Source organism: Sander vitreus, chromosome 12, assembly GCF_031162955.1.
Source record: "Sander vitreus isolate 19-12246 chromosome 12, sanVit1, whole genome shotgun sequence".
NCBI lineage: Eukaryota > Metazoa > Chordata > Actinopteri > Perciformes > Percidae > Sander > Sander vitreus.
Window position 1 is genome coordinate 23926109 of NC_135866.1, and position 13132 is coordinate 23939240.

The 13132-nt window shown below is 39.4% G+C and overlaps 1 protein-coding gene across 1 annotated transcript; it reads right to left on the reverse strand.

Moving 5' to 3' along the window:
- Window positions 1-9921: 9921 nt before the first annotated feature.
- tmem53 (transmembrane protein 53) lies at window positions 9922-12101 on the reverse strand. Its single transcript, XM_078263509.1, has 3 exons — window positions 11868-12101; window positions 11571-11674; window positions 9922-11421 (listed from the first exon to the last, which is right to left on the reverse strand). The coding sequence occupies exons 1-3, from the start codon at window positions 11920-11922 to the stop codon at window positions 10720-10722; spliced, it is 861 nt and encodes a 286-aa protein (XP_078119635.1). The 5' UTR covers window positions 11923-12101; the 3' UTR covers window positions 9922-10719.
- Between the last annotated feature and the right edge of the window lie 1031 nt (window positions 12102-13132).

Consider the following 13132-nt stretch of genomic DNA (forward strand, 5'->3'; position numbering starts at 1 on the left):
AAGTATGGGATTAACTGACCAACAGTATGTGCATATGTGAGACTGTGCAGAATGCCAAGCAGAAGTGTGGCTGTATACAATAGAGCGATGTGTTACTGTGTGTGTGTGTGTGTGTGTGTGTGTGTGTGTGTGTGTGTGTGTGTGTGTGTGTGTGTGTGTGTGTGTGTGTGTGTGAACATAAGTAGTGTACTATTGCCATCCTGGTCGCGGTGGCAATGACATATCTTAATCTGCTTAGTTAGCGGCCAGGGGTCTTTAGCTAACGGATTATCAGCCATATTTGAGTAATATACTCCTCATTTAGCTTTAATGCGTTTTGCATAGAGAGCAACCTCCCCTCATCACTCTTTAAGATGAATCGGCTTCCCAGCTACAAGATAAAGGGATAAAAAAAACTTCTAAAGATATTACTCTGCCAGCAACTGCATAAATCATAACATTTTGCTAATGGAGGCAAAGTTAAAACACTTACACAGCCTCTGTAGTGCACGGACACTACAATATACACACATACACACTTGGGTAAGCAGACATACACACACATAGTGGTAATACTATTTCAAATGAGTATCCTTTTTTCTTAAATTTAACCCTCCATTACATTGGTAGGTTCAACCTTACTCCTAGTCCTAATTCTAGCCCCCTCACCCTTCCAATCCTGTTTGGCTTAAAAAGAATAGTTTTACATTTTGGGAAATACATTATTTTCTTGCCACGAGTTAGATGAGAAGACTAATGTAATCACTCTTACCGTATATCTATACACTAAATATGACACTAGAGCTAGCAGGCACTTATCTTAGTTTAGCATAAAGACAGCAACACTGGGAAACAGCTAGCCTGCTGTCCAAAGGTGACAACATCTATGTACCTCTAAAGCACATGAACACAACATAGGCCTATCTTGTTTGTTTAATCAGTACAAAAACCGAAATGTAAAAACCACAAGCTGTGGTTTTTACGGGGAGCTACGAGCCTTCTTGGCCAGGGCCAGGCTAGCTGTTTTCCCGTGCCAGGCTAGATGTTTTCCCGTGCTTCCAGTTGATGCTAAGCTAATAGGCTCATTGTGTTTGTCAAGGTGGCAGCTGAATGCTTTCAGTTTTCTATGTTCTCCAGGGTTGACTTTTGTCAACTTTTGTCTTTTTGCTATATCTGCATCCGCCCGCTTTCTGTATGTCCAACGAAAGAGTGATTTTTCCCCACTTGCTTTATGTTAATATGTTTTACTTAGAGGTCAAATTAACCACTAAACCACAAGAAAAAAAGGCAAAGATTAGAGTCAAGTCTAAACAAAACAAAAACATAATCACCTCTTGATTAGCTCGGAACACCATTGCTTGGATTAGCACTGCTCTACTCTGCCTGCCTAATAATTCCAATTTAAATGCTAAACCTAAATTCTTAATTAACAGATTACTTGCAAATTGTACTCACTTAAGGATTTTTCTAATTTTGTTTCAGTATCGTAAGTATATTTAGTCCTTGTAAATGTACAAAACAGTGATAACACAAACAAACACACACACACACACACACACACACACACACACACACACACACACACACACACACAAACACACAGTAGGACATCCTGTAAATGATACAATCCTGACATAAAGGTTGCCTGTATTTACATCTGTTTCTGTCCACATTCCCTGCAGGAGACCTACAGCTTTCTTTTTTGTTTTAATGATCATTTATCATTAATATATCATTATATTATCTCACCCACCTCAGTGTTTTAACAGAAAATGAGTTGTCATTTAGTTGCTTTGATACCATTTTTGTGAATACAGGTACAAATTAATGTTGTATTAATTCCTGGCTAACATGAAAACATATATGTAAACTATAATAATAATAATAATAATCACTGATTGTTTAGTATTTGTTTTAAATGGTGAAAAAACTGAATAGCTTATTTTTCAAGAGCTGCTGGATTTGTAGACCTTCAAACTCCTGTATAATCATATAAAATCGTCTGAATGGAAATATAAGTTTACAGTATGCTCAGGCTGGTGTGTGTGTGTGTGTGTGTGCGTGTATATGTGTGTGTGTGTGTGTGCGAGTGACACTTACTATACACACCTCATTATATTCTTTCTCCAATCCAATGTTTGTGTGTATTTGTTTATTGCAACCAAGTAAAAGATGCATGTAAAAAAGGTGTATGCCACAAAATCCAAGTCTCTTTTTCTCTCTCACTCACGCACGCACACACACACACACACACACACACACACACACACACACACACACAAACAAACAAACACAGACAAAGCAGCCCAAGGCCTACCACTGCCATCATACATGCACCTTGGCCTGTCTGTGTGACACACACAGTTTGTTTGGTAGTTTTAATTTGACAGGGCTCTGAATAGAGCTTCTGAAACACACACACATTTGCACACACACACTTTCCCAGACCTACACACACACACCTTTAATTTGACAGCGCTCTAACAAGAGCCTGCTGCTTGTCAAATGTTCTCCAGTGGCAGCAGGGATCCGCAGAGCCGAGGGGGTTCTGTTCAAGGACATCTGTGAAGAAACACACACACTCCTACACTCACACACACTCGCTTTGAATAGGCTGAGAGAAGCAGCCTGCTGCACCACACGATGGGAGAGAGGCTGCACACACGCTGAGGGGTTTCTACACTACTGTTCCTCTCACTTTCCTTCTTCTTATGTCTCTCTGTCTTTTTTTCCCCTTTATCTAACATTCCATTGCTTTTTTTTGCCTCTTTTGGTCTTAAGTAGAGGTCTGAGGGGCTGAGATAGACCAGGGGAGATTTTGATGACGGCTCCCTGTCTGGTCCAACAAGCCGATTCCCTTCTCAAACTGCACACACACACACACCACATACAGACGCACACGCACACATCAATTTTCTCTTCGTTCTTCAATCCAAAACGCCAGGAGACCTTTTAAAGTTACTCAAAGGCAGATAGGACTTTGGTCCTGATCCCCTGGATTTCATCCCACAAAGGTGTGTGTTTGTGTGCATGTGTGACGCATTTGTTCCTCTTTGTGCGAGTGTACTTGTGTGTGTGGGAGCTCCCATGCTGTCTCGGACTCTGCTTCCACGAGGCACTTTGCTCATTAGAGGGAGGCGAGGGTGACTTGAGTGACTTCTCGCCGGCTCCCCGCTCAACTTGATCACAAGGCCGGTGCCGTGGAGAAAGAGAGAAAGTCAAGGTTTTGACGCCGTGTGTGTTGCCTGAAAAATACAGCGTGACACACCTGGGTATGTGCGTGGAAGAAGACAGATAACAATGGGAAGTCTATAAAGATTACAAGGAGGGACGCAGTAATGAAAAAATGGGATAATTTATCTATGAATCTAACAAAGTGATACAAATCCTAGTATAAAAAAACTAAATTTAAATACATAAGCATTATTGCAAGTACCAGAGCTTTTAATTGCGTTACTGCTGACCTGCGTGTAAAGGGAAATTCCTAGAAAAAGAATCATAGTTATCACTGACCATAAAAATCACAGTATGTCAGACTTAAAATCAAAATGTCAAACATTGTACAAAATCACTTCAAATCAGTAGAGAAAGAGGCACAGAGATTTGCCATTAGATCATATCTGTTACTGAGTGTGCCTGTCAGATAAAATTCTGCATTTCCTCATGCAATGATCTAAAAAGGGGGTTTGTGGGGAAGCATCCAAAATGTCAACATGTAGCCTACATAAATACAAACATTGCTCTTCGATTTGGAATGACATTAAACCAAGGGAAAATTGTTGCCGGGAATAAACTGATCTCTGAAAGAAAGTTGGTTTTGGGGACTTGCATGATAACCAGCAATCCAAAGTGCATAAGGGAAACATTGCCATGTTTGAAGGTATCAATTGTATTTTTTTCCGATAAAACTGGCGCTGATGTGACTCTGTACTGAAGATGCTCGCAGGTCTTGCGATGATGAAAAGCCACCCGGATTATTTGAATCCTGTAAATCACAGCTAAAAGTCAATGTGTAAAGCCAAGGTCTATGAAACTATCAGTGTGGAATAGAGAACATAGACGATATGTTACCGCATTGCCAAGTGCCACCACTTAATACCATTAATCTACCCCTCCCCCATCTCTCTCACTCCATCTCTGCACTGGAGTGCTTGGCGTCCTCTAAAAGTATGGATCTTGACCGCAGCCATTTTCCGCGGAAGAGGGAAAGGCTAAAGAGAAAGCGCTGACCCCTCTTCGCCGCAATTTTCCCCTCATCAACTTGTGAGACTTCATTAACTTCCATGGGGTAATTTCGTCTCTCAGTGCGTTTCTGAGAGGGGGGAGTTATGACGTTTTCTTCCCATCCATTCTCCTTTCTTGCCTTTATCTCCCATCCTTACATGAAAAGACTCATTCTGTCTTTACTTACTTGTGCTTCATTCTCTTGTGTATCATCGGTAATGTCAGACAAATGACAAGAAAAGGAAAGGCAGGATCGTAGGAAAGTAATGTTGCTATTTACCTGAATAACCCCAATATTTTAAGTGTGAAGTGTTATTTGTTAGTGCACAAATAATCCCTTTATTTTTTTTACAAATTCACAGCAGTGCAAACGTGCACAGGAATAGCTTCTGAAGGTAACATTTCACAGCCTTTATCCCTCAGGAGCCCAGAATAAAACACCCACTGCTGAACCTGATCGTGGTCCGCTTAATGCTCAGTTGAGGCCTCAGTGACATGACACGTTGCATGATGGGAACTGTGAGCCAATGCTGCCCTCTTCAGGGTTATTAATGCCACTGAATTTATCAAACGTCATTCAGACATATGTATGGATGTTCTGGGGTTCAGTGTCAGGTATACAATCGACCAAACTGTGTTTATTGATTTGATTAAATCCCTGTACATGTATTGTGATAGTTGCTATGATATGGTGGTACTTTGCTAGTTTGCATGGGTATTTTATTGTAAATTATACCTATTCTTGTAATGTGGGTTTAGGCATGTTTACCCAATTGCAGTGGTGGAAGAAGTACTCAGAGTAGAAGTAAGAAGTAAAAGTAGCACACATACCACAGTGCAGAAATACTACAAGTCATGCATCCACAATTTTACTTAAGTAAAAGTAAAAAAGTACTAGCATCAAAATATACTTAAAGGACAAATCAGGCGCAAAATGAACCTAGGGGTTAATAACACGTGTACCGAGTCGACTGTTCTCTGGGATTTGTTTTCATGCTAATCGAATGTTACCAGTTTTATCGCAAACCGCTAATTAGCTTATTACGCTAGTCGTCGGGGCACGGGTAAAGTAAAACGAAATCGCTATTTCTATACCATTATCAAGGCTCAAAATAGCACCACATTTCCACGGTAGCATAAGGAGGGTCCCTACATGTACACCGAAGCATTGAGAAATTTGTAAGTGTACAGACAGTTTATTAAAAAGATAGTTTAGAAAGACAGTACCGTTCACGTATACAGGCGGGTGCCATCTTGGGAAAACAGTCATGACGAATGCCATGCAACCAGTAACCAGTAACATAGCTCAAGCACGGCGTTTGTCGTTCGACTGGTCGTGACTGTTTTCCCAAGATATCCCAGAGAACGGTCGACTTGGTGTTATTAACCCCTAGGTTCATTTTGCGCCAGATTTGTCCTTTAAAGTACCAAAGTAAAAGTACTTATTATGCAGAATGGGCCATTTCAGAATAATATGCGTTATTGGATTTTAATTGATGCATTAATGTGTACATCACTTGAATATTACAGCGATTAAAGGTGAAGCTTCTTTTAAGCTTGTTATATACCGCTGGGTAGTCTGTCTACTTCCCCCCCGGGGATCTATAATGTATCTTACCTTAACATGTAATAATACATCATCATTCTTTTTGTAAATTATATTTTGTATTTTTAATCTCAGTCTGCAAAGTAACTTAAGTTATCAGATAAATGTAGTGAAGTAAAAAATACAACATTTGCCTCGGAATGGTAGTGAAGTAAAAGTATAAAGAAGCAGGAAATGAAAATAGTAAAGTAAAATAGACCTTTTTCACGGCAGAACATTTTGACATGTCATAGTAGGAAAAGCACAGGTGTATTCAAAACTATTAATGATGGCTGCATTCCACTTAGAAGAGGCCCTGGTGTTGTGCATTGGTTTTATTTCAGTTAGCCTAATAGCTGGTTTGATTTGCATTGAGAGATGATTTTATGGAAAGTACCCCATGCCAATCTCTAGGTATGGTGAAGGCTATGTGATGATGTGGGGCTATTTTAATTCCAAAGGCCAAGGGAACTTTTTATCAGGATGCATAGTATCCTGGATCCATGAAATAACTGGCCTTTAAAAATAAAAAAAAGCCTGCCTCTATGGGAATTTAACATAGGGGTGTACTTACTTATGCCCCCAATTTTTCCTCATTTTTTAAATTAAGGCATTAAGGCATATTTTTTTATTCCTCTTTTTAGTCAACTTTAGCATGGGTGTCCTAATTTTTTCACATGACTGTACCTTAAAGTAAAGTGTTACCGAAAGTTCTATAGGGGTAGCTTATAGTGCTTTTATCACTTAATTTTTAACTTGGTGTTTATGCTGTAGTTTATGTTGTGCCAGTCATTGTCAATTCTCTTTTTTTTTTAATTATCTGCTTTGGCAATAGAGAACGTCTTGTCATGTGAATAAAGATAGCTAGACTATGATACAATGCAGTAACCTATAGTAGACACGTGGTAAAAAGTAAGTACATTTACTCCAAAACTCCACAATTTTGAGATATTTGTACTTTACTTAAATACTGCCATTTAATGCTAATTTATACAAACTCCACTAAATCGAGAGGGAAATACTTCACTTTTCACTCTATGACTGATGCAACTTTCTTACTACTTAACTTACTAACTATACTTTGCAGATTCCGCCTTTATGTATGAAGCCTATTTGTTTGTAATGATCATTACAGTATACTATGTAGTTGTATCGTGTAGTATAGTGTATGTTGTGTAGACTATAGAATAGTATGTGCAAACATTTTTTTGTCTTTTTTTCTTATATTCTGATGTGCAAATCTTGTACAACCGAATTTGGCAATACTTTACCTAATATGGTCATGCCAATAATTTTTTGGGCTTTTCCACCTTTATTTTGACAGGATAGCTAGGTGAGAAAGGGGAGAGAGAGGGGGAAGACATGCAGGAAATCGTCACAGGTCGGATTCCAAACCTGGACCTCTGCATTGAGGCATCAACTTCCAAGTCTATGTGCGCCTGCTCTAACCACTGAGTCAACCCGGGCACCAATAAATACATTTTTAATTTGAAAATTTGCTCCACTTTGGCCAACTATTACACTTAAATGAAGTTTACATAATAATCCAATGATATAAAACATACAATATGTTTATAATAAAGTAGGGCTGTCAGCGTTAACGCGTTAATCGCCATGTGATTAAGGGCCGACGCGACGCGTTTCATTTTTTTTAATCGCATTACTCGCATGGCAGCATTTATTCATTTATTTTACACTTCACTCGGCTTTGCGTCGTGCCTAACAGGCTACTATTTTGACCCTTTGCAGCACCGTTACTTATCATCAAGCTGACACTTCCTCGTATCACATCCTGCTGCTGCAGGCATGATGGAGAAAGGCAGCAGCAATGACTCTGAATGGAGCTTTTTATTTTCCAAAACTCCCGGACGGCTCGTAGACAAGTCGAAAGCCATATGCACGTTGTTTAAAGCCGAATTAAAATATCACCGAAGCACGTCAAGCTTGAGCTACCACCTACGGAGCTAAGCATAGTAGTACAGTTAACGTGATGCTACCTGCTAGCAGGCTAAACAGGTGGCAACTAACTGCAGACCTGTCAGCATCGTAGAGGACTCGGTCTTAAAGACATACTACGGTTGACCTGTCTCGTTGCCGTCGAGGGAGACAGTAGTTTCACCATACACATACCACACAGAGAAAGCACCCACACTGGAACAGCTGCAAGGTGCTGCAAACGCTGTCTCATTAACCGATCACTGGACGTCAGTGAGTAATCAACATTATTTAGGAGTTACTAAACACTATACTGACTCTAGTAAGGAGAGGGATTTTTAGTTTTTTAGTTAGGTATTTGGAGGAATTGTGCAATAATGACAAATTCACACATTTTCCTTTTGTTTACAGTAAATAAATACTTACAAATCTTAAAATCAAGTTCATAAAGTAACTTTCTTTGCATTCGATTCCCAATCAACATACACTGGTAACAATTGCTTTCCATTGTTAATACGTACTTAAAAACTGTTCTGAAATGCAAAATAATAGAATTTTAATCATGTGATAAAATATGTGATTAATCGCGATTAACTATAGACATTCAGCGATTAATCACGATTAAAAAATCGTAATCGTTTGACAGCCCTATAATAAAGGCATGATTTTGAATAATTACTTTGCTGCTTATTCATCTGTACTTTTGCTTATGTGGAATTTTCAACATTTAATTGTAATGGATTATTTTTACATTGTAGTATTTCGCTTTACTTTCGCTCAAGTAAAAGATCTTCATGTCCCTAAATGGGATTCCATTTCCAATCCTGCAGACTGTAATCCTGCAGATACAGTCTGTGACATGTGTTTCCAAAGATAACAGTATTTGTGTAGAATAAACAGGGCCACGACTGAGCACTTCTTATGTCATTGAAACAATGCAGGAGACCACCGGCAAGAGCCGAGCAGCCTGTCTCATATGCACTCCAGTAAGCGATGTTCATCCGTCTCTGCCGATATGTAAACTTTCCTCTTTCTCCCTTTCCTCCAAGCAGCTCTACATGATACATGAAGTGCCAGCGCGAGGCCTGGCGCAGAGACAAATGCCAACCACTCGCTCTTCCAAATGTCAAATCTGACATGTCGTAGACATTCGATAGCTATGCGTGCTGGACCAATTCGGAGCCACGCTCTTCAAACAGTCCCTGATGTCTCATGACGAGCGGAGGGGAAATGGCCGGATTTTTATCTGCCTCTGGGTATGACATCACACAAACATCTTGTCTTGATGTCTTCTTTCCAGTGAGCCCTCCAGCAAAGGAACACAATCAAGAGTTCAACTCAAGTTAAAGGAAAACAACACTCATAACCAATAAAAGAAAAGAGTTGCCATAAACCTTCCTTATTAAAATGTTAGAAATGCTTTCTTTAGGCCTGGGTTTTGACTACAGCCTGTCCATTGTGTAAATGAACAATAAAAGCAGGACTCACTAACTTTCACTTTACATTTTAAACTAAAATAACTTACATTTGTAGACCAGTATCACAGCATTTCATGTATGATACTGGAACAAGCTTTTTGCAAGCCTGCTGCAAGGGAGAAAAGCAGCATGACGACGACAAAGGTATTGATATTGCAAAACGGCTTTACAAAAGGATTTTACTATCACAAATGACAGACCAGTATCAGCTTATTAATTGCATCATTTTGTAATAAGGTTGCTGCACCAAGCATTTCTGAGTGATAATATTACTGCAATTTGAACTTTATTTCACTGCATGGAAGCCATCTTTCATTTTGGAGATTCCCAATAAGTCAACTGACTCACTGGCCAGTTAATCAGAGGCTGAGATGCTTTCAAAATTCATTTTCATCTGATTTTGGAACCACTCTTCAGCCACTGTATTTCCATAAACCTGAAGACAAGCACACCTATTTACTTAAAAGGTGCTGTAGGTAGGACTGTGAAGATCCAGGACTTAGTCAAAACAATTGAACATCGACAACTTCTCAGGCCCCCCCCCCCTTCTGCTAAAGCCCAAAACGGTCTCCTAAGCCCCTCCCCCCACAAGGGAGAATGAATGCGTGTGCATGAGCAGTGATTGACACGCAGTTAGACACCCCCCCGGCCCTGATTGGTGCATCTGAACATTGCAACACAAGCATTTAGAATCATTCAAAAATAAATAGGTGGACACACTTTTCTATGATCATTCTACTTTATTGAAGGCACATCAGTTAAAAAGAACACAATATTTGTTCTGGACATATACATTCATTGTCAATCACTTTTTCCTTGAACTAAATCAACTGTGTATCACGTATTAGGGCTGGGTGTTCTACAATTTATGGACCCAAAAAAAAGGCATTTGCTTATTAAGGCAACAATTGAGTCGTTTTTTTTTTTTTTATTCCTTTTTGAAAAGTATTCATTTTTGACTGTCGCCTTTATTGTAAATGCCCTTGGGATCTAATATTAATGACAAATTGTAAGATTAAAACTATAAATACATTGTAAATGTAATAAATACAGCCTCAGATTTAGAATCACTACAACTAATGTACAATGCATCACATTTCACAGCAATATCAAATATTTAAATTATCCTAAAGGATTTATTTTCCAGTGTATAGCAATTGTTTGTATAGTTATTTTTTACATAAGGTATATGACTGTTGCAAAAACATTGGAGTTGGCAGGGTTAGGCCATACACTTTGAAGTATATGAATTACAGTGTTTCATATGGCTGGTTTTCTAGACATGGATTAGTACACCTAGACCACATATCTGTGGAACCTTGCCATTATGTGCACTGGGACAGAAAAACATTGAGATCTTGTACTAGTTCTGCTCAAATTCCAGCAGTCTTGCAAAAAAAATGCCTCCTTTTCTAACCGATTTTTCAGACCACTGAGAAAAACCAAAGTTTGTCGGATTTTCTTCGCAAGACAGCTTAACAGAGGGTTAGCAAAATCGTGTGAGCTTCTCTCCGAGTTTCACTGATTCGGAACCCTCTGTCTCTTCTTTGTCTTGTTTCCTTCCAAGTCCTTCATGCAAGCAACCAGGAAACTGCGGCACTTCAGAGCATACTGCTCAGGAAAGTCCCGGAAATGACCAACGTGGGGACTGGAAACAAAATCAAAGCTGTCCACCGGGACGCCTTTCTGCTTCAGGGTCTCCACAAAGACCTTGATGTCTGTGTGCCTGATCACCTGGTCAGCTCGGGAGTACAGGTAGAAATGAGGCCAGGCAGGCGGACGCTCCTGCACGGCGTCATAGTGGTTCTTGTGGATGTACTTGGTCAAGGGGTACAGCACGACTCGCAACAGGAAAACAGTCACTGCGAAAAGCGCTAAGAGGACGTACCTTAAAACAGGAGTTATTTTGGGCCCCAGGGTGGCCGTCAGTGCACGCAGGGCCCCGCGGACATTCCCACTACCTGGGGCACTGTCCACTAAGGCCCCAATCACACACAAGGAACTGAACTGTTTATCATTGTGCAACAAATCTGCAATGTAACGATACAGCATGAAGCCACCATTACTGAATATGTGAAAGAAAATAGGACTGTTCTCCACCTCATAGTCATAGAGGATCTCCAGCAACTTAAGGGCCGTACTGCTCAGCTCCTTGTAGCCAAACGACTCTGAGATAAAGACTGTCTTCAAGGGAGCTGTGTAGCGGATGGTGACACATCCCTAAAAGTGAGGAATAAAGAAAGAAAGAATTAAATAAAATGAGTTTGTGATGTTAATGCTATATGCTATATGTAAAATGCCATAATGCTGCTAAATTGATAGTACAAATTAGCAGAATGCCTTGTGAGATGATCGTATTTAGTTTTCACCTGTTCATTGTAGATGGAGCTGTATTTGGAGAGGTGTTTGTCTTTGCAACCAGCCCAGCCCAACAGAATCACAACTGGCTCCTTTGTCCCCTGCCAGTGTCTCTCTGAAAACAAGACAGACGATAAAACAGCACGCTACCAAAGCTGTCACAGCAAGCTAAGCTAAAACGAAGCTAGCGAGCTAAGCTTACACAGCCGGCAGAATTACATTTTTACGGCTTCTTTGTAAGATAAATGTTAGCATGTACGCTACGCTAACTGAGGTATTGACATACAGTACAATGAAATGATGCTCACCCGATGTCCCCGCATCTGGAAACACGATATTGTAGTCTATTTCATCGTCTGCCATTTCTGTATGCGAGAGTATCAACTGTTGTTCTCCAACGTTAACGTTCGGTTCATTTGGCTGTTGAAAAAAGGGTTATAGAGAAGCTACAGAGCGCTTTAATTAGCAATGGCAGATTGTAACAAATACGTTACACACTGCAGACAGTTACAGCACTATTACGGTCCCGCTTCTTCTTCTTATGTGGTTGAACGGCGGATAGCATCCAGCTAATACTGCAATACCGCCCCCCTCTGTATAATAGTGTTATATGTCGGACAAATTGGTGAAATTCTGCATAATATTCCACAAAACTATATATAAAATAATCTGGCAATGCGAGACTAGCATATCACTCACCATGTTTAAGAAAACATATGAAGAGACTCCAAAATTCCTAAAACCTATCCCACACAATATGTTATCTTCTCCAATGACATGTTTCTCGCCATTTAATTCAACCAACTTTATGGTTTATTTTCTTCCATTGTAAAGCAATAAGACATTTTTGCTTGTAAGATGCACGTCAAAATGTATATTCCTTTCTTTTCAATCGAATGACATGGCTGGTGATAATTAGTTTTTTTTCTATCATACAATTCATATCTTTCCAAAATGTCTTAATGTGTTCACATTCCTACATACAGTGGAGTAACTTTATCTTATTGCATTTCACGTCAGGAATATTTCATTGTATTTAAGCAAAGTAACTGGGGTCACACAGGAACCCCTTGTATTGCTATATTTAATATAATAATAAATTAAATAAATATATTTAATCATGTTTTTACCATTTGGATTTGAGCTTTCTTGCATGCCTCTATCCAGTCACTCACATGAATCTCCTTTAAATCCTTTCTCCACGCTTCTGATCTGGAGTCTGACATCAGTGTACCTTTCACAACAATGAAGTTAAATCTCTAATAGTATTTCTTTTGAACTCAATTAAATACAATTTGTGATTGTGGTACTGATGTTTTACTCCTGATTTATTAACTATATACTTTTTTTTTACTGTAACCTATTCAGCCTGAACACACAGCAATTCTACAGAATTATTTGCAGTAGTACCGTACCTTGGACTGTTCATTCACACTGTGTGTACAGAGTTATATTTATTTATTGTGCTGGCTACATAAAGAGATTTTAGTTCAGACCAGTTTATTCTATAAAAGTAAAGTGTGTTCAAACGTTTGACTGGTACTGTAAACCTGGACGACAGAATAAAGAAACA